This window comes from Tympanuchus pallidicinctus, unplaced genomic scaffold (assembly GCF_026119805.1).
Source record: "Tympanuchus pallidicinctus isolate F22 unplaced genomic scaffold, pur_lepc_1.0 scaffold23, whole genome shotgun sequence".
In the NCBI taxonomy this organism is placed as follows: Eukaryota; Metazoa; Chordata; class Aves; order Galliformes; family Phasianidae; genus Tympanuchus; species Tympanuchus pallidicinctus.
This window is the reverse complement of record NW_026294740.1, coordinates 4,992,053-5,012,924: the sequence shown is the minus strand read 5'-3', so window position 1 is coordinate 5,012,924 and position 20,872 is coordinate 4,992,053. Positions and strand designations below refer to the sequence as shown.

Below are 20,872 nucleotides of genomic sequence, written 5' to 3'. Positions count from 1 at the left end.
GCTGCTGCTGGTGCTGAGCACTGTGGGGTCCCTGTCACCCTCAGGTTGGGTGGGCTGTCCCAAGGTCCCACGGGTCAGGCTTGGGGGGAGGTGGGGTGAGCTGGCACCCTAAGAGGCTTGTGCAGTGCACATGAGTGCTAAGCCCGGATGCCACGGCTTTAGGAACCACAATGGCTTTGTGTGGGGATTAGCACACTGCCCTGTGCCCGGGGTGTACCCAGATGGACAGACAGCTCGAGACAGCCCCATGCCCCCACAGGCCCCGGGCACACAGTCAGGACCCACACACAGTCCAGCACACGCCATGCCCACCTGCTTTCCAGGCAGGAGCTGTGCTACATGACATGAGAGCAGCACTGTGCCCTGGCAGCTCCCCGCTGCACATTGCCCACTGCCCCAGCACCGGCCCCAGCCTGCCTACACCCACCGGGCTGAAGGGGCTGCAGCGAAGGCAGCAGCGTCAGTGGAGCCAGCAAGTTGTGGGGAGGGCACTCTGCACTGATCCCAGCTGCATGGTGTTGGCCGAGCACACAGTAATTTTCCTCTGTTTACGTGACAACTTGCTGGCTGCCCAGCCGAGCTCTGCTCTGCTCACCCACCACGGGGCCAGCCCTGCGCCAGCAGTCGGGACCATGGGGCCGAGGGCCAGGGCTGCGATGGTGAGGGCGGCTCAGCCCACGGGACCACGGCACTGAGACAGCAGTACCATGGCACGGGGTGAGCTGAGAGAGGGGAAGGCAGGGGCAGGGCTGGGGGTAGGGACGCGGATGGGGATGCGGGTGGGGACAGACCTCGGGCTGCAGCGCCAGCCGCCACTTGTCCCCACGGCACTGCCGTCACCGCGGCCTCCTGATGCGGTAACGAGCCTAATTGGAGCAAATTGCTGAAGCACGAGGCGGTTTCTGGGAAGGTAAATATGGTCGATGCACGGCGCTGGCCCCAATGCCTGTTGCTCCAGCGTATCCATGGCAACACACCACTGTCTGTCCCAGTCCCGTCCCCCCCTGCTGCCTACCCAGCAGGCAGAGCCATGATGGGGGGCAAGGTGGGGGCACGGGGTCAGGCGGCCGCCCTGGGGTCTGCAGCACAGCACCCCAACCACAGCAGCACTGCGTGCCCCCCGCTCTCGAAGACACGCTCGTGTCCCACGCGCACCCACATCTGCACATACGCACACGCTTGTGCCGCTCGCACCCACGCACAGGGCTGACATTTGCGGGCAGAGCAGCGCAGCTATTCCGGGTTCCCATGGCAGCAGCTGGATGGGGACATTCAGTGCCCACCGCGTGCTGCTCGCCCACCTGCGGCCGCCCCCTCTCACGGCCACGTCTGCCCACCCATCCCCATTCCCATGGCGTTGAGAAGGGAGGGGAGCCCTGTGCCACACAGCAGGAACCAGGAGCAGAGCTGAGCGAAGGGGACGCGCTGGGAATGGCACCTGACAGGTCATGGCAGGCAGCCCCCCCCCGGCGCCCGCGAGGCCTCGCTCGCCCCGCAGTGATACTGCTGCTTCATCGAGGTAATTGGAGACTGCAAATTGGTCTGCTAAGTAGATTCTGCCTGTTACCATTCTCTCTTCCCACTACTTAATTCAATGATACAACACATACCTCTCCTCCTCCCACCACTTAATCTAATGATAACAGCCGTAGACGAGTCACGGTGAAAATAAGCCATGGCCAGCTCTGACTTTGATTGGTAAACAGCCTGATTTCCCTGGCCTCCGGCCTCAGCCCTCACGGGGCACCTCCCCGCCACCTGAACCTCACACCTCCCTTCTGCTGCTTCACCACGGGTCACCCTGTGGTTTGTTATTAGCCTTTATAAAAATTGCCCGTTTAGAAAATCATTTTCCTATGACATTTCATTAGAGCCTGAGTGAGAGGTTTGCCTCCAGCATCACAGCACTTGAGCCAAGAGAAAAACAAGGCAAGAGGCCGTCAGGGCCAGGCTGCTGGGCCCCAAGCAGAGCTCTGCCACGGCAGCGTGGCGGTGGGACGCAGCCGACTGGGGTCCCTGCAGCCTCGTGCCCCATCCTCAGACCCCAGTGCTCTGCTCCCTGCTGGGACCCAGCTGCATGGCTGCCACGCTGCAGCACACGGACGCAGCCTCGTGTGCATCATGCATTTCCCCTGGGAAATGTTGGACACGCTGCTGCTGGCAAGCAGCCATGAGAAGCTGCAGGTAATGGCCCACCTGGAGGGAAAAGCCGGCGGAGACGAGCTGCAGTGGCAGCAGCAGTCATTTCATTCACCGCTGCTCCCGACAGAGGGCACCTCCTGCAGCGCAGCGCTGCCCAGACACCATCCTGTGGCCGAGCACCGCTGTGCTCCACAGCAGTGTTTTGGAGATGGGAGGCAAACAGGGTCACGGCGCAGCACAGAGGTGCACTTGAGGAGAAATTCTAGCAATGCTAAGTATAGTTTAAATGCCATAAATGCAGGAGAGGGAAAAGGATACGAGTGTATTAATAGTCTGAACATTTCAATCTTTGGTCCAGCAACAGATCCCAGGATGCTGGCTCGCAGGAGGGCTGCCAGAGCCCAAGGGCATTGTGCTACCAGCACACGGTGCCAGGCTGTACATGCCTGCAGTGAAATTAAGAGCCCAGAGCAAGTGCAAGGGCAAGATCCCTTCTGGAAAATGAATAAATCAATAATTGAGGTGGCTTCTGCTCCTTGCGATCCTTGTCCTTAGGGCTCGGCCAGGCCTGAAGAGGCACAGAAAACTCTGATGGTTATTGTCAGCACTGAAGTCTAAAATAAGAAACACAGCATTTAAGCAACAAAACAGGACAAGTTTGGAAACCTAAAAAAAAGGGAAGAGTAAGGGCACTACTCCAGAAAGGGTGCAGACAGACACAGAGCAGAGCAAGGCGCACACACAGCTCAAAGGCAGAGGGGGCCGAATGAGGGCACAGCAGAGCACGGCCCCGCCAGCTGGGTCCAATGCCCACAGAGTGACCAAGGCCTCTCGTGGCCACTGGGCACCCACACGGCCAGGCAGGCAGCAGGCAGTGCTGTGGAACTGCTCCAGTGCCAGCACAGCCCTGTGGCGAGCAGCACACGGCGACATCAGGCAGAGGTGGCCCCGGAGCTGATGCTTGTGACGTGCAACGGAGGAGCAGGCAGAGCCACACAGAGGCAGACTCAAAAGAACACCAGCTTTTATTTACAACACTCCTCAAGTGACAGACAACAGGAAAAAAAAAAAAAAGGAAAAAAAAAGGAAAAAAAAAAAAAGGGACAGTATAGCTCAATGACGCAACGAAGGAAAGTTAACAGCAACCACAACTCCCCTGCACTCTGAATCCACCACGTGCTGGGCAGAGCCTCTGCAGCTCCTTCCCTGCCAGCTCTCAGCACAGGCAGGAAGTTGTTCCCACAGCTCCCCACGCCCCCAGAGGCACTGAGAAGCCCCACAGCTGCTCTGCCCACACAGGCACGAGGGCACAGTCACCCTCCCTGCACAGAAATGATTAGACAGGAGCAAGGGTCCAGAGAAAGCCAGCCTGCAGGGCAAGTCAGACCAGACCACCACAGCCTGCACACAATGCTACTGCAAGCTGTGGACAACAGGTCTCTTCAAAGGGTGCATGTTTGGGAAGTAGTGTTAGTGCTCAAACAGCAGGAGTTGCTCAGGCAAGGATGCAAATGAGCTTTTTTATCCTAAGTCAGAGCTAGCCACTCCCCCACCACCACCTTCCAGGCTGAGGGTGGGAGGTGGCTGAGCACAACTCAGTGCTCGTGCTCAAAGCATCTCCGAAATGTTTGGGGCTGGAGCCTCTCTCTCCCCCCCCCTCACAGGGAAAGAGGAGCAGCTCCACTACCAGCACTACAAGGATATGGCCCAATATAAGCACAAGGAAAATCTGGCGTTGGATGTAAACCAAAGAGCTTTGGCAACACTGATGAGTCCTGGGCATTAGCAGACTAGGTACAAATTAAGCCCTCCAACCAGGGAGCAAAGAATAGGCAAAGAGTGCCAAAGTGGCAGCAGTGAGCTGCCCGATGGTGCTGAACTGCCCACTGCTGGACTGGGGCTGCCAGTGTGTCCCTCAGCACCAGGCCAGCACCAGGTTTCCTTCCTTCTCCCCTTGGTCCACTCCAGAACCCGTGAGCCCTCGGTGCACAGAAGGGAGCAGAGAGCTGGCACTGCCTCTACCGACAGCACGGGTGCTCTGCCCTACCCTGCACCCAGAACCCAGGAAGCCTGAATACTCAGCACACCAGGGATAGAGATGGAAGAACAAGTGACCGGTGATCGCAGCACAGAGGCCTGAGGAAGCTGTGGGTCAGGGGCTGCAATCTTTTACAGAGGGCTCCGTCTAGCTTCAGTGAGCCCCTAAGCATCGTAGAATTCAGGTAGCTCCAAAGCCAGCCCCAGAGCTGACCGGCTCTCCCACAGGCGGAGTACAGTAACCAGAGGAGGAAATAACACAAAATCTCAACTTAAATCTGCTTGAGGACTTTAAAGACCAGCCGACGAGCGGAGGACCTGCCTTACGACTTCTTTGCATCTTGTGTGTTCCTCCGCTTCAGGTCGCTCAGATCGACGGGTTTAAACGCTGCGGAGAACAGAGCACAGCCTTTGGCGGCAGAGGCCGCACCGCAGCTCCCCGCCCCGGGGCCGACCCGGCGCCTCCGGCCGCGGCGCAAGGAGGGCGCGGCCGCTCACCTTTCAGGCTGGGGTTCGGCATCTTCTCCACGTACTCCTCGACCAGGCCGCGCTCGGAGCCCATCTGGCTGCGCAGGTCGCGTTCCACGCACTGCCAGGCTGCGGGAACACGGCCGGGCGGCTCGCGCGGCGCTCGGCGGCGGCCGCGGCCCCAAACCCCGCCCCCAACCCCGCCGCTCACCCTCGTAGATGAAGCGCACGTTCTCCTCGTGGGCCGGCGTGAAGATCTCGCTGCCGGCGCCGGGGGAGCGCGGGCCGCCGCTCCGCTTGCCGTTGTAAACGACGCGAGACACGGGGGAGCTGAAAGCGAAGCGCGGGGCTGAGCGGGGCCCGGGGCCGCGGCTGGGCCCGGGGCCGGGGCGGGGCTCACCTGGCCATGGCGCGGTGCGTGCGGCGGCGCGGCTCGGCTCGGCGCGGCTGCGGGGAGAAAGGAGAGGGCGGCCAGGCCGGGGCTAGGCCGCGGGCCGCCCTCAGCCCGTCGCCATGGCAACGCGCGCCCCTCACCTGGGCCCGACTCCCGCCTCCGCTCGCCCTCGGGCCGCCACGGAAGCGCCGCGGCGCGCAGGCGCGGCCCCGCCCCCGAGCAGGCGCGGCTCCGCCCACTAAGTCACGTGGTCCCGCTCCTACGTCACGTGGTCGTTCCCCCCCCCCCCCCCCCCCCCCCCATAGCGGCTGCTCGCGCCGTGTCCGAAAGCTTTATTGGAAAAGTACAAAGCGCGCCCCGCCGCCCCGCCCGGACCCAGCCCGAGCCCCGCGCAGCCCCGCTGCCCGGCCGTGACGCCCGTCCCCCTCAGTCCATCGTGGCGGCCTGGAAAAGCTCCACCAGGTCCTTGTATTCGGGGTCGATGAGGTCCGACGGCTTCTCCCCGTCGTCCGTGGTTGCCTCCAGGCTGGCTCCCAGCGACAAGAGGTACCTGCGGCGGCGACAGTGTGAGCTCCGAGCCGGGCGGCACTCCGAGCCCAGCCCGGCCCCCCGTGGTGCCCACCTGGCGATATCGGCGTGGCCGTCGCTGCAGGCCATGTGCAGGGGCGTCCAGCCGTTCTCGTCCCTCTGGTGGATGTCGGCGCCGTACTTCACCAGGAGCTTGACGCAGTCCAGGTTCCCCGTGAGCACCGCTTGGTGCAGGGCAGCCATGCCTGCGAGGAAGGGACGGCTTGGCACGTGGCTGAGCACAGCTTGGGAAGGAGTGGTGCCATAAGCCCTCAGCATTGGGGAGATGGGTTTGGGAAAGGACACGAGGCGGGAGGAACTGAGAGTGGCTGCCGCTGGTTTCTGTTTTTATTGCATATGTTACCCTATGGGGGAGGTGCAGCACGTGTGTCGCTTTTGTTTCCACAGTTCTCCCCTGCATCTGAGGCTCTGTCGAGCCCCTGCCCGTGGCCTGGCCCCTGTCTCCTCCAGGACACACGCAGACACCAGCCCTGCACTGCCCAACAGTCAGAAGTTCTTTCCAGAGTGAGGCATGAGGCAATCAGCATATGTGGGGGTAAGCGTGGGTCATTTGAGATCATGCCTCTGGGGCCATGTGACAGCAGATGCCAAAGCCAAGCACACGAAAGAGACAAATTCTGGGCTCTGCACCAGCCTGTATTGGTTCAAGGCATTCCATAAACAGTTTTTAGCGAGGCTGGGCACAAACATAACACAATGCCTTCTCCATAAACATTAATTCTGCAAGGCCGCAGATCCATGCGTGTGAGTGAGAGCAGTGCTTTGTGAGCCATGGCTGGAGCCAGGAACAAAACAGAACCTCGCTTCTCCTCTCTCCTTCCCAGAACCAGGGTAGAAGAGGCGAGGGTCCCACTGCCCAGCCCTGAACTCCGCATACCCACCCACGCTCTTTGTCGCTATCTGCATTCCTGCTCTTTTTCTTGGCCACCCCATGCTGGCTTGTTTTCCCCTTCCTAAAGCACATGCTGACTGTGCTGCTGAGGGGAGGTGCTGGGGCAATGAGGCAGGGCTCTCTCAGGCCCTACTGGCAACGCTGGGGGCAGAACTCCTCACGAGGGAAAGAAAACAATTTGTTTTCAACCACCACACTGCCATGGGCAGCCCGGAGCCGAGCTGTGTCCGCACTGCTCCCAAGAAGCCGTGACACTGCGCAGCTCGCAGCACTCACCAGAGGGGTAGATGGTGTCCAGAGTCACTTTCCTGGCACGTATGAACCTGCCCACTTGCTCCAGGTCCCCCTGCCTGATGTGGTCCTGAAAGACGACGTCGTTGGGGAAGTGCACCGTACGTGAAGCTCTCAGTCTCTGGCGATACCGACTGTACCGGGGCATTGAGACTGGGAAATAGTCCTTCATGCTGCCCGCAGCCCCAGGATGCTGTGCAGGAATGTGGAGGCTGCACGACAGCCGTGTGGGCAACGCTCAGCCCGTGCTCCCCTCAAAGCTTTCTTCTCTCCTTCTCAGGCTCGTCTCTGCTGGGAGGTGTGATGGATCCTGGCCCCGCTGGGCCTGCTGTGAGCAGCCTGCTGAGCCTGCAGGTGGCAACGGCCGTGTGCCACTCTGGACCCAGGACTGACGGTTCTCCAGGGGCACGGTGTTATATAGGCTCTGGGGGCTATTTTGGGGACGTGGAGCTCATGCTGCTTACTCTGATATTTGGTAATCGAGCTGCTCAGGCCGGAGCCTCCCACTTTTGGGCAGAGGTTGGTGTCTCATCTTACCGCCCACCTGTTGATGTGCCCATCCAAGGGGTCAAAGCTGCTGCTCAGCATGGAGGGCCCTCCAGAGGAGCTCAGAACTTCCAGCACCAAGTCCTCGCATACACACCAGCATGCCAGGGATAGGACACAAATGCAATCACCGGGCGAGGGGAGCCAGCTGCTTGTTTATGATGGTGCCAAGTACACTCAGACCTGAGTCACTTTCCTGTAGTTGCATCAGCTTGACCTGCAAGGGAGCAGCATGAGCTGTGCTTCCCAGCACGATCGCAGCGTGGAGCACAGCCAGGCCAGGAGAACACCAGCAGCACATGGGTGCCATGAGTGACCTTCCGAGGGCTGAAATGCTGCTGGTGTTCCTGGTGATGCAAACAAGCTGCATGGTGACTGTGGTCCTGCTTCAGACCTGGAACCAGCTGCTGTATGACAGTGTGTTAATACTGAGCAGCTTCACAGCAACAGTACCACTGCCACACAGCTGCTATGGCCATTAAAGGCCTGAAACAGGCCATTGACTATGAGATAAATCAGCCAAGGGCTCAAACAACCGCTCCTCCATCCTTGTTATAATCATGCTTGGTGATTTCAAGCATTTTGTGCTGCTTTTGATGTGGCCTGCCCAGACAGTACAGCCATGCAACACGTCAGGAAGAATTCCTATCCCACTTCAAGAGTCACAGAACATTTGTTCTGCACTGTTGCAGCTTAACCTTCTACCAAGCTCCTGCCAGGTCAGCCTGTCTCACACCTGGGAAGTGCCTGCTGCAGCTGTCATCTTCTGGCCAAGACACCGATCTCTGCTCAGCAGTGCTTTGCACCACACAACAGGAGGCCCAGCCATCTGCTGCAGAGACAGAAGGCTCTCAGCCTGCAGCAGTGATGTATACACAAGATGACTCCAATAGAGCCCTGCTCTGCCAAGAGCAGCCTGAGTGCATGAGAAAGCCCCCCTCCCTTGAACAGATCTGTAAGCAATCCAGCCCCACTTCAGAGCTCAGCCTTGTTTACACTTCTTCTGGCTCCCCAGAATTGACCTTTCTGATTCCTAGCCAGGAACATTCCCACAGAACTTCTGAGGGTCTTCTTTTGCCCCTCTCCCAAACATAAAAAACCTTTTTTATCCAGAGCCACTGCTGACCTGTAGCATTGCCTATCAGCAGGCCCAGCACTGCTGCTCTGAAGGTTGGTGCATAACAAGCCAGCGCTGAGCAGTGGTTGGAGCCCAGCGCTCTCTCACTCCTGTGTACCAAAGTTAAGTTAAGCAACTGGCCCCAGCAACCTCCTGAGGTGCCCTCTAGGTTTGCTGTGACATTTTTAGCAAATTTCCCCACAAAAATATTTTCAGCAGTAAGTGACTGGTGTGGAAATAGCAATGTGGCTCACTAGATCATGTGAGCCTGACTAGCAGAGCTTCAGGCAGCCCCAGGTCTCCCTGTGGGCAAATTCCTTGGTTAAATGCTCAAGAGCAAAGAGGTCCCATCATCTCAAGCCAGCTGGCAGCCAGAGCAGCTTACTCTCAGAGCTCCAGCCAATGCATGCTGACTGCTAATAGGGCATCTGCCTGCATAAACTCATTTACTGAGCACAATATGTTAATCTCTGTTTGCAAGTATAGATTAGTTAATAGAAATTGCTTCAGGCTGTTCAAGGCATGTAGTGCCACCTGCAGAATTGGAAGGAGCCAAGCAGTGTAACCTTCCAAAAAAGCTTATGGTTTTTTTTTCCCCCCAATACCATTTAGGTAGAATCACTCAAGAACCACTCTAAAAGTTTAATCCTGTCAGATCAGATCCAAATATTCAGTATGAGTTCCAGAAGAAATTTAGAGACATAATAGTATTAAAATCTCGACTTTATTTGGCCAACAAATTCAGTTCCAATGTTATTATAAGCGGAATGCTAAGAACGAGGCCTGATGCAGGTCAGGCCTTTGAGGCACTCCCTTGTTCAAGTTCCTCCCCCAAACCCAGTAATTGCAAATTCCACGTTTCATGTATGTTTTAATCAGGCCCTCCCATACCACCCACCTTTCTGGTCAACCCATTCAAAATAATGCATGGAAAGTGACTGCAAAATGGTCTTGCATTTGATCAAAAGGATGGCACAGCACATCTAAGCTGGTGAGCCAGCAATCACTTCCACCCTCAGAGCCTGCCACAGCCAGTGCACAGTATTCCACCCTTCCACATTTTGAAGTCATCTTTAAGTGTCTTAAAGCAGAAGGGAAAGGAAATGAAATGTCTAGTGAGCACAAAGAGAAGCACCTTCACATCCACCTTCCACCAGGACTGATGCAGTCAGCCTATATTGCCTCTTCCCCTGCATACTTTGATTCCAGGGAAGAAAAGCTGAGACAAATAAGAACCCGACAGGTGGAGAAATCTACAGACTTTTCAAAGAAAAAAATAAAAAAGGCTTTCTTGGAAGGTATTAGTGGCAATGCTCCAGAATGTTGGGCAATTAATTACATGCTACCACTTCACAACTTTCTTCTACCCAAGAGAACAGAATACTTGAAACAAGAACTGTGTACAAAAAAGTACATCACAATAAAAAAAATAATGAACCCAGGTGGCTGGGCTGGCTACCCTAGTGATAGATCCCTTCTCAACAGTGAAAAGACAGAAAGAGATAGTGAAGTGTAAAGACAAGTGAGGGTGAAGCGTTATTTTAAGAGCCAATCCCTGGACTTCCAGTCATTCACCTTCTGCTTTAAATCTTAATGGGTTTCTGACTCATTGGGCTGCGTAACAGCAACCAGTTTAGTGTCTGATTTTTGGGTGATGTAGATCAGTCATCTCTTTACAATTCATCCTTTTGGATTTTTTGCTCATCATCATCACCTTCTTCAAGGTCTGTTTCTTCATCTGTCTCCAGATCTTCCAGATCCTGTATAGCATACAGAAGATAACTTTGTTTCTGGCCTATCAGGCACATTCAAAAATAAATACTGTGAAGTTAGAGAACCTGTTCTGTTGCTGCCATCTTAACAACGTATCCCAAACTTTGGAACTCTTCACAGAAATCACAGCTTAGAACCCTCTGAAAGCTGGTGCCTGCATTTGTAATACCCTCTGCCCACACAGCTGAGGAGCTGCTAACCAAATACACAGCATGCACGATGTTCATTGCAGCACTCAGCTTCCAGCCATCCAGCAAGCTTCTTTAAGAAAACCCAAGTACTCCAGCAGTCTGCACACCAGCTATAAAGGCTGCTTTTTCAAGCCTGAAGCTTTTAGTATCCATTTACATGCATTTGTACTTAAGCATCCCAGAAAGGTTTCTTCATTTTAAACACCCAACTCCAGCATTTGCAATAAAAGCAGTTCATTACAGGCCAGCAGCTAGCCAGGCTTCAAGTGAACAGACTATCCATGTTTTGTGAGACGCTTTGGCTCACCAGCAATGCCTTCCTGCACATAATCCAAGCTCTGTGTTCCAGAGAGCTGTATTTAGAGAATAATGTATTAATTATTACTCACATCATCAGCTGCTGCTCCATCCTGGCCTCCACTCTCCAAGAATTTTTTGAAGCCTTCTAGCGTCCTCTCCCCATTATAATCAATTACCTGCACAGGAGAACACACCAAAATTGTTGTTACAGGCACCCACGGAACCACATCCCTGGAGAGGAGAATTCTCTTTCTGAGCAGCAGTTAACATGCCAAGCAAAAGGGAATTTGAAAATTCACCTTCACCCATATGAGAGGAATGAAGACAGCTCAGCCACTAGACTTCAGAGATCACTGCGAGGAGAGAATAGCCTGCAGATGAGCACAGTCCTCTGCTATGCTTCCTCTCTTTCCCAGTTCCCACTTCCCATCCCCACCAACTGCTTCCTGGAACCCACCCTCCCGCACAGAGTCTCACACCTTCTGTAGACTTGATGCCTTCCATCTCTACAGGAGGGAAAGCCCTCCCACAAGCTTTTGCCCAGAAACAAACTCAAGCAGACAACTGAGCATTTCCAGTGCTCCCTTGTTATTCCATCAGTACAAAGGTCAGCCGCCTTCTTACATTTCTGCCAGAGCCTGCAGGGAAGAACTTGAGCGTGGGGAAGCTGTGGATTTTCACTGCCTCTACTTCATTGGCTGTTGAATCCATCTTGGCAATGACAATGTTCTCATGGTCCCTGTAGGTCTCTCCCAGCTTGTCCCAGATAGGAGCCAGCTGCTTACAGTGACCACACCAGGGGGCATCTGTTAATTAACAGAGATACTGCTAGCACCAACACTCTAATGACATAACATCATTTAACTCCATGGCAGACAACCAAGTTCACACATGTATTTTCAACAGATGCCTCTGTGGTTTGTTCTGTATGATGCTCTCTCCCCAACCCCAGTCATGGAGAATTTGACACCTGCTTTCATACCATTCACTTGGAAACAGATATTGAAAACTACTTACAGAACTCCACAAAGACATTCTTATTCTCATCAAAAGCAACTTCCTCAAAATTCTTCCCCACAAGAACTTTGACAGGCTGCCTGTCCCAGTCTTCAGGGAGATCCTGGCTCATCAGGTGAGGCTGGAGTAAGAAATAAAACTTGAGATTGTCTGCTGTACAGCTTTTGGAATGCATACATATCACAGACAGAAAACCTTACAATCCCAAAGTGCCTCCAACTAATTAAAATCAGATGAATCTTTCTCTTCTGGTTATAGGAATTTCACTCCCCACCCTTGAATAAGTAGGGATTACAGGTGCTTATGCATGGGAAGAACTGCAGATTAGCTCTGACTGAAGAACACTGTTACTAGTGTTATTCTCATAGGACTGAGGTCTGTTGGCAGAGGGAACAGCCAGATAAAAAGCCCAAAGCCCCTAAGAAGCAGGAAGAGCAGACACCAGTTGTACTAGGGACCATATGTACCTGCTTTACTACAGTCTTCATGGTCCAGTTCCTTTACCCTTTGTTTCTCAACATAAAGCCTGCTAGATAGCCTGTATGTTAGTTGGAGAGATTTTCTCTATACAACTCTTCACAGGCAGCATTTTTTAGTGCTTGCTTGGCCAGTAGGTTTAGCACTAGCAGCATTCATCTGTTACCTTGATCTTGCCCTCCAGGAACTTATTGCAGAACTCCTTGATCTTATCAGCTGTGAGGTCATCTGATTCAGGTTTGTATTTGGTCATTTCTTCTTCCAGTGTTATCAAGCGTACAGCTGGACATTCTTCTTTCTTTAGGCCAAAAAACTCCAGAATCCTTTGATTATCACTGTGGTCACTGTCTATGAAGATGAACAGGATCTTCGGAGGGAAAAAAAACAGGCAAAGTAGTAAAGACCTTTTGACTGATTGTGCTTCTCACGTATGTTCATCACTCATGCACACATCAATGCACTCACACACACAGTAGCTAAGTTGGCCTTTTCCTTCTCAAAGCCTGGGCTCCCCATGACAGACTGCTTCAACACTTCAAGCAGCTTGCATGCAGACTTGGCATCATTGCTTGTTGTGGCAAGTGATGCCTCAAGTCACCTTGCACATCTGAGTGGATACAGGCAGACAGTCGTGCAGGAGGCACTCAGTTCGTAGTCCAAGAAATCCATCTTACCTTCCCTTTGAAGTTTCCAGCTGCAGCCTTGAAGTTGTCCAATTTCCCTTCATAATCAGACACACTTTTTGGTAAGAACAGCAGAATGTGAGTCTTGATCTCTCCTCCAAAGATTTTAGGAGCGGTCTGGGGAATAAAACACTAAACTGAAAACAAAGCTCGGCCCTATCATTCTCACTAGGTCACAAGTCAAGTACTACAGGACAGCTTTGAACAGCAAGCTTACACCTCCCTTTCCTGCATTCTTCCATTACTCAACTCAGCTCTAACATCAGCAGTTACACCACTCCTTAAACTTGCATCAGCCCCAGGATAAAACAGCACACAATCCATATCTTTAGTGTCAGTGTGTTCAGTGGCTACAGAAGGGTTTCACACACCCAAATACCCACCTGCTCAGTAAACTCTATGACAAGAGGCAACTGATTAGACTTGATGAAGTTCAGCAAGTTGTCCTTCGTAAGATCCCCTTCAAAGTTGTTACGTCCTTCATCAAACTGAAACACAGACATTCTTACATCAGGACACTTCTATATTCTGTACATCCTCTCTCAAGCAATGAACACACATCAGAATTGCTCCCTCGGTGATCTCAGCTGCACTGAGCACATTCCTGTCAGTGTCACCACTCATGGTATCTGCATCAACACACTCTTCCTCCCAGCACACAAAGTCCCAGATCACCCCCAGCTGAGCAGCAACAAGACATTCAACCTTTATCTGTTCTACACAGCTATGAAACAATTTGTGAAATAGGTCGCTGAGAACTTTTAACAGCTGCCTTACAGCAATGCTGAAGGCATCAGGCAGACCAGTGAGGAGCTACCAGAGCTGGGACAGCATTCTGCTTAGGAGTTAGCAAGTTTACATTAACCAATTAACAGACAGTGCTGTGAGAAGTCTGACAGCAAAACCCACTGTGCTGCAGAAGCAAATAGCAGTTTACTCAGCTCTGCAGGGCTGGTTCAGTCTCTATTGTTAGAGACAGCACCACATGTTTAATGCAGGCATTGCACTACAGGTGCCAAATTCTTTTTTATATTAGGATAACACCTGCATGCCTGACCAGGATTCTCAGAACTTGCTCTGGCAGCCTGGAAAGGGAACAGCTTTAGAAGAGCATCAAGGTTAAAAAGGATGTGCAGGACAGCACAAAGCAGCTCTCAAGTTACCGGCAAAAACAAGAGAGTGGACTGAGATAAACTTCTGCTTGAGGAAGTAGAGCCACAGCTGAAAAGCTGAGCAAAACACAAAACACTTCTAATTAATGTGAAGTTACTTCCCAGAGCACTACATGCCGTGACACCTTCAGAATGGCAGTTTGAGGGTCTTCTCAAGTCTGGGTCTTGCAGCAGCTGGGGCTTACGCTGCCTCAGGAGCTGCCTTTCAGACCAAGGTTCCTTTCCCTCCCAACACACAACATAAAAGCTGCCACGAGCAGAGTTCCACACAAACTAATTCAACTACACTGATGTGAAATACAGCTTGAGAATTTCTTTACTATTGAACTGGTGTCACTACCTGAGAATCCTAAGGAAGTATCAGAAGCAGTAACAGAAGCAAAGCATTAGAAAAATAGCACAGAATCAAATCTGCACAAATCCATTTTCTTGCTGGAAGTACTGGCTGCATCCCAGCCACTGAATACACCTTCAGTTACTCTGAAGTCAGAACTTGATGCTACTACTTCCCACAGCTGCCAGAGACAGCTGGAAAGGAACATTTCTATTTAGACTTGTCAAAGGACAAAAAGATAAAAATCAAAGAAACCCTCACAAATAGTATTTCAGCTTAGTGTGAACCACTGATGGAGGATTCAGAGGGATGCACACTGAAAGCTGTACAGCAAGAGCAGCAAGTGGAGCAGTCAGCCAGAAACAAAACACTGCTCTTTTCTCACAGTCCCAGCCTCCCCTGTTGCAAGAAGCTAACACCTTGAGCTTACTGCTCTTGCACCCTCAGCCACACCAATCTGAGGAGCCTCTGGCTTACAGAGCACAGGCCTCTAGTGCCATAAAGGTAATAACTACAATTTCAGATGCACAGTGAAGTGAAACGTGCTATTCTAGCTGAAGGAATAAAGACTGAAGTCATTAAATCCTTCAGCCCGGCTCCAGTCAGGCTGGTCAGAGTGACAACTGTGATAAGGTTACAGATTTAATCAGTCTGAACCCAAAGCAGCTTTCTGTCCTACCTTGCTGCAAACAAGCGTGCAATGCCACCACATCTAAGGAACCTCTACTTATCTGCTCAAACCTCGAATTTTATCCCCATGACTTGCATTTTAACAGGTGAAAGATGTCAATAAGTGTTATTTCTCATCCCACAGACCGCCAGTGTCCCCTTGCATATAATCCAACTGCTCCAGCCTCATCAGCTGAAACTGTAAATCCTCTTAGGAACTTCACCACAATCACCATGAAGTGAAAACTGCAGCAGCAGAAGGCAGAGTGAGTCTTGAAAGCAGGAGGGATCAATACCAGGTGTGTTTAAAGCAACTCCAAGCCATAATCAAACAAGATACCGTGGCAAGTCACCAAACCTTGGCTGTCACCTTGTTTAAAGACCTTCAAAGTTCAGTGAGAGGTATGGGACACAGGGCACCATAACAGCTACAGCCACAAACATTTTAAAGATCACGCTGCCCATTCCTGCACCGCCGCCAGGTACTCGAAAAACAAAAGTGAGAGTGAAGAAATCTTTTGGATACAAAGTCCAACAGCCTCCTGAAGGCAACACATGGCCAGGAGACCAACAAGACTGCCCTCTACTGAGCGAGGGCCTCACCCTGACCACTGCACCCTGCCAAGGGACTCAGTGCTTTGCTGCCCATAACATGGCTGCAGGCTCTGCCTCCCACCCTACCCACAGGCTCTGAGATTTGGAAGTTCCTAGACAGACAGTAGGAAGTCTTTCAGTTTCATTCAGGAGCATCCTGATTTGGATGATAGAAGACGGCTCAGGTGTGGTGTTTGAGCTATTGGGTACCTTCTTGAAAAGGACCACTCCATCTTGGCTAAGCTGGTACTTGGAGAAAACGTCAGCGCTGGAAGAAATCCCAAAAGGAATGTCATCCACAGATTCTGCTGCCAACAAAAACTCCTTCGCAGCATCTGACGTCACATCCTGGAGAATAAAGGAAGGTGTTTCATACAGAACACATTGAACTACAGCATAAACATCCCAGGGCTCACCAGCCAGAGAACTTGAAGATCAAGTAAAGCAGGACAGCAATTGTTTCACAACTTATGAGCCTTTCCCAGCTGTCAAGGGGCAGAAAGCAGGGAAGGTCCCAAGCATTTGTGAGAGCCTCTTGAATGGAAACAAACTCTACCTTAAAGAAACCAATCACAACCACTTCACTGGAATCCACCAACGTCTCTGCTGCAGCAGCATCTGTCAGGGTAGTGGCAGCCGGGCCCGTGCGCTTCTTCAGCCAGCTGACAATATCATCTGCTTCTCTGCCAGCTACACCACAAAGACAGGAACACCAACTCACTTTTGCCTCAGATTACGAGCACACAACCCCTTAAGATCCCAGCAGCAGGCCGACAGCTTGCAAAGAGCCGAGACACCATTTACACCACTGCCCCTTTCACTCCCAGCATAGTTAAGTCCCCCATTACTGTTAAGTCAAGGCCCAAGGGCTCTCAGCTACTCTCCCCACAGCTGCTCCAGTCCAAGCACGTTTTAAACTCTGAGCAGCAGCAGCACAGCACTCCTCCACGACATCAGCGCCCCTTCACCAAGACACGCACCTTCCTCTGAGCTCACCCTCACAGCCCAGAACGCCACGGCTCAGGAATGCCGTACCTCCCATCCCTTCGCCCTCAGCTCCGTTCAGCCCCTCGCCCAACTCCCCCATTCTTCAAGGCCGTGCTGTGATGTCGCCCCGCGCAGCGCCGATCCCCCCGCGCCGCTTCGCCCCGCACCCCGCGGACCTTTGTCCGCCACCGGCGCGGTGCCGCGGCGCCACGTGCGCGCGCGAACGGAGCAAGGGCCGCTGCCACGTCGCCGCCCACCTGTATACTCGCGGGGCGCGGCCTTGTCCCCGTTGCGGAAGAACTTGATGGTGGGATAACCGCGCACGCCGAACTGCTGCGCCAGCTCCGCCTCCTCCGTGGCGTCCACCTTGGCCAGGCGGATCTCCGAACCTTCCGCCTTCAGCTGCGCCGCCGCTTTCGCGTACTCCGGAGCCAACGCCTTGCAGTGCCCGCACCACGGCGCGTCTGCGGGGCGGCAGTCAGCGGGGCTGCGGGCGCGGCTCACCGCCCCGCCGCCCCCAGCCCCGCTCCGCCGCTCTTCCGTCCCGGCCCCGCCCGCCCCGGCCGCACTCACAGAACTCCACGAGCAGGTGGCGGTGCGCCGCTAAGGCCTGCTCGAAGTTGGCGGCGCGCAGCACCAGCACTCCGTCCTCCTCCTCCAGGGGATCCGCGAGGCCGAGCGGCGGCACGAGGCAGAGCAGCGCTACGATCGCGCGCAGCCGCACCACGGCCATGGCGGCTCGGAGACGGGACGGGCCGGGCGTGCGGCTGCCGGCGCCTCCTCCCTTATAAACCCGCCTCCCGCCGCCGCCGCGCCCCATTGGTCGCTCCGCGCTGGCTCCTCCGCCGCCTCTCATTGGTTTGGTGCGGCGCCCGGGCGGCCGCGCGGTTCCCATTGGTCGGCGCGTTGGGCGCGCCCCCCGTCCGCCGTCGCCGATTGGCAGTCGGCCTCGCTCTCTTCACGCGGGTCGCCATTGGTCTTCTTCCCCCCTGCGTCGGCCGCCATTGGCCGGCGTCTGTGTCTCGCGCGGCCGTTTGCCGTCGAACGTGGCAGTTGGGCGGTCCCGGCGGGGGGCACTGCGCCTGCGCGCAGGGAGATGCGCGTGGTGGATTCTGACTGGGCCGTGTCCGCCGCCCTCTGACCTGAACCGGAAGTAGAAGCGTCTCTTCCTGTGCGCGTTTCTCTTGCCTAGAGGAGTGTGCGGGCACGTGACGCAGCGCGGTGTGTCGTTATGGCAGCGGGGTCTGGCCTTGCTGTAGCGGTGGGCACGGGCCGCGTTCCACGAGAAAGGTCCGGACCGGAGGGCGAGGGGCTGCTCGATTTCTCTGCGGCCTCTCCCTCCTTCCTGCAAACCTCAGGGCCTGGAGCAAGCGGCTGTCCTGCTAGACAGGAGCCCCTCTACGGCTCGGCATGAAGCTCGGCTGCCACGCCCTGCCCGCAGCCACTGCCCCGTGGAGAACGTGCGTGGCCTTTGGCTGCAGTGTTGGCACGCAGGGGCTGCCCATTGATAAGGGCCGGGCCGCGCCCCACCAGCACAGGAAACCTTGCAAAACAGACCTTCTGCTCTTTGCTCTCCTCCTGCTTTCCTGTGCTAGGATTGAGCCACATGTGCCCAAGGGCAGCAGTCCTGGAAGCAAGGAGCTCCCCTATTCTCCATGGGCACTTTCATCTTTCTCTTGACACTGGGAGCAGAAGTAATTTCCACGAGCTTTGGCTGGGAATGGAGCTGGGCTCTTCTCTGGTACAGAAAGAATCCAGCCAAGTTTTAGATGATAAAGCTTCTTTGAGCAAGGCAACCTGCAAGCAGCAGCTCTCTTTAGTTACCAAGAGTGTAGCCTGCAGGATGAGAGAGGTTCTCCCTCTTTGCTCTGCCCTGGGGAAGCTACATCTGGAGCGCTGTGCTCAGTGCTGGGCTCCTCCCCAGTTCCAGGCAGGGAACTGCTGGAGAGACCCCAGTAGAGGGCTACAGAGATGATGGAGGCCTGGGGTGTCTCCTTATGGTGATGGGCTGAGAGCCCTGGGGCTCTTCAGCCTGGAGAAGGCTGAGGGGGAGCTGATCAATGCTTATCTATATCTAAAGGGCAGGAGTCAAGCAGACAGGGCCACGCTGTTTTCAGTCGTGCCCTGCAATAGGACAAGGGGCAATGGACATAAACTGAAACCCAGGAAGTTCCATATTAACATGAGAAAAAAGTTATTTGAGCGTAGCAGGCAGCCCAGGGAGGTTGTAGAGCCTCTGGAGATATCCAAAACCCACCTGGATGCTTTCCTGTGAAACCTGCTCTAGGGAACCTGCTTTAGCAGGGGTTTGGACCCTCAGACATCCCTTCCAACCCCTACGATTCTGTGATTCTGTTGTGACCTGACAGCAGCTGCACAGGGCTGCAGGCACAGACATGCCAAGCACCCAGGGTGGGGAATCGGCTGCTGCAGAAAGCAATCCCACGCTCGCTCACACTTGGCTGCCTCACAGCCTGGCTGGTTCCATGGCAAGAGAGTGTTTGGCAGCCACTACTCTGAGTAAACGGGGATAAGCCTCACTTATCTACAAGGGGGCTCTATGGGGATGCTTCTTGCTGTAGGGGCCAGGCTGTGAACTGAGACAGCTCTTGCCAGAAAAGCATCACCTGGTGCTGGCAGGGGCAAGTTTTGCAGCAGCCAAGGAGAAGCAGCAATTCTGCTGCCAGTAGTCTCTGGGCACGAGGTACTGAGCCTCCATGTTGCCATACATCAGCTGTGCCAGTGGGGCCCATCTGCAGGGCCAATGTTTGCTCGGCTGTGCTGACGAGGTAAAGCAAGCCTGCTGACATCCTGAAGGTGCTGCAGCCCTCTTGTCTCCTCATGGAATGCAGCATCCTGTCCTTATGCCTGCCTTCTGGCATTCTACAAACAGTCTATTTCACTTTTTAAAAATCCGTTTAAATGTCCCTGTACTACAATGCCTACAAAGAATAAAGTTGCACAGAAAGGGCACTGTTTGCACACGTGCAGCATGTTTCCTCTGATGTCTTGTAACTGCTGGGACTGTAACCTGGACTGGAATGCTCCCTGACTCCCATACTTGACCAAGCAGCAGCACATGAGGTCTAAGCCCATAAACAGCTCTCAAGTGCTGCTGAGACATTAACAAGTTCTCCCACTTCCTCCAGGTCTCCCAGGCTGCCTTTGGAGCAGATGCATGTGAACCCTGCCACGCCTGAAGCACTGCAGCCCTGCTGCTTTGCAGTAGCAACTGTCAAAGACAAAGCTGCTACAACACACACAGCCACTAAACTAGAAAAGCAGCCCAAGCCACTGTTGTGCAAAGATTTATGATACGCATCACCCAGAAAGAGCTGAAGCTTCTGCTTGGAAACCACAAGCAGTGACAATCCCCATGTCCTCCCAACCGCCATGTGCTGCTCAGTCCATGAGCAAAGCCATGCATGCCCTGGGCTGCCTATGCCTCTGTGTGGCTGCAGGCTCTGCTGCCTGGAGGCAATGCCCAGCCTGCTACCCTGCAGCTGGTCCCACACTCTGGTGGATACACAGGCAGTACCACCTCTGAGCTGCAGCCCTCCTGTGTGTCCATCCCTCCCCCCGCTCCCCCATCCCCCTGACATCATACCTCACCACACCCCACAGAATGATCTGTCAGAAATATTAACGTCCAGAGTTTGGAAAGACTTGCCAGGGAGTTGAAGATTGCATCAGACAGGATCTAACTCTGACACTTAACTGCCCACAGAGTGGCTGTTAGGGGCCAGCACAAGGAGAGCCTTTGTATCAGCACATCTGGGCTCTAACTGACGTTCGGGTGACATCTGCTCGAGGTCCTGCTCCTCTGCTGCCTCTCACATCCCTGTACCGCAGCAGAGAGGAATGCAGGAACACGCAGCTGGGCACAGCTGATGGAGGGAGCAGCACCAGCAAAGCATGACTCTTGAGTGCAGGCTCTCACAGGTGCTGACAGCACTTCTTCAACTGTGCAGACAGCTCCTGCCCTGCTGAGCATACTTCACAGGAGCCCTTTCACTCACAGGATCTGAGTCGAACCATTTTCTTCAGCTGCAGCCTCTGACAAACACGGCAGCTTTCAGGGGACTGAGAACAAAGGAGGCCTTTGCTGTCAGCACAGCAGGTTCCCTCTCGTGCTCAGTTCTTAGTTCCCATTACAAGCTCACAAAAGCAGGAGCAGGGTTGAGCCATTTCTACAACTCC

The 20,872-nt window shown here is 54.1% G+C and overlaps 3 protein-coding genes across 5 annotated transcripts; all 3 read right to left on the bottom strand.

The window, feature by feature from the left end:
- Nucleotides 1-2,402: 2,402 nt before the first annotated feature.
- On the bottom strand, nucleotides 2,403-5,241 carry MCRIP1 (MAPK regulated corepressor interacting protein 1). Of its 3 annotated transcripts, none has more exons than XM_052687625.1 (6): nucleotides 5,182-5,241; nucleotides 5,048-5,094; nucleotides 4,859-4,977; nucleotides 4,678-4,776; nucleotides 4,502-4,567; nucleotides 2,403-2,756 (listed from the first exon to the last, which is right to left on the bottom strand). In XM_052687625.1, exons 2-5 carry the CDS (start codon nucleotides 5,053-5,055, stop codon nucleotides 4,503-4,505), a joined length of 291 nt encoding a protein of 96 aa, XP_052543585.1. In that variant the 5' UTR covers nucleotides 5,056-5,094; nucleotides 5,182-5,241; the 3' UTR covers nucleotides 2,403-2,756; nucleotide 4,502. The 3 variants fall into 3 exon arrangements, with proteins under 3 accessions (XP_052543585.1, XP_052543584.1, XP_052543583.1); XM_052687624.1 differs by having other exon boundaries at nucleotides 2,403-2,710; XM_052687623.1 differs by lacking the exon at nucleotides 2,403-2,756 and having other exon boundaries at nucleotides 3,150-4,567.
- Nucleotides 5,242-5,393: 152 nt separating this feature from the next.
- Nucleotides 5,394-7,223, bottom strand: PPP1R27 (protein phosphatase 1 regulatory subunit 27). The gene is made up of 3 exons (XM_052687618.1): nucleotides 6,798-7,223; nucleotides 5,664-5,814; nucleotides 5,394-5,591 (listed from the first exon to the last, which is right to left on the bottom strand). Exons 1-3 carry the CDS (start codon nucleotides 6,982-6,984, stop codon nucleotides 5,468-5,470), a joined length of 462 nt encoding a protein of 153 aa, XP_052543578.1. The 5' UTR covers nucleotides 6,985-7,223; the 3' UTR covers nucleotides 5,394-5,467.
- Nucleotides 7,224-9,180: 1,957 nt separating this feature from the next.
- On the bottom strand, nucleotides 9,181-17,507 carry P4HB (prolyl 4-hydroxylase subunit beta). The gene is made up of 11 exons (XM_052687553.1): nucleotides 17,246-17,507; nucleotides 16,930-17,136; nucleotides 16,242-16,375; nucleotides 15,896-16,033; nucleotides 13,300-13,404; nucleotides 12,908-13,033; nucleotides 12,400-12,600; nucleotides 11,757-11,877; nucleotides 11,364-11,545; nucleotides 10,829-10,915; nucleotides 9,181-10,235 (listed from the first exon to the last, which is right to left on the bottom strand). The coding sequence occupies exons 1-11, from the start codon at nucleotides 17,490-17,492 to the stop codon at nucleotides 10,149-10,151; spliced, it is 1,635 nt and encodes a 544-aa protein (XP_052543513.1). The 5' UTR covers nucleotides 17,493-17,507; the 3' UTR covers nucleotides 9,181-10,148.
- Nucleotides 17,508-20,872: the final 3,365 nt, after the last annotated feature.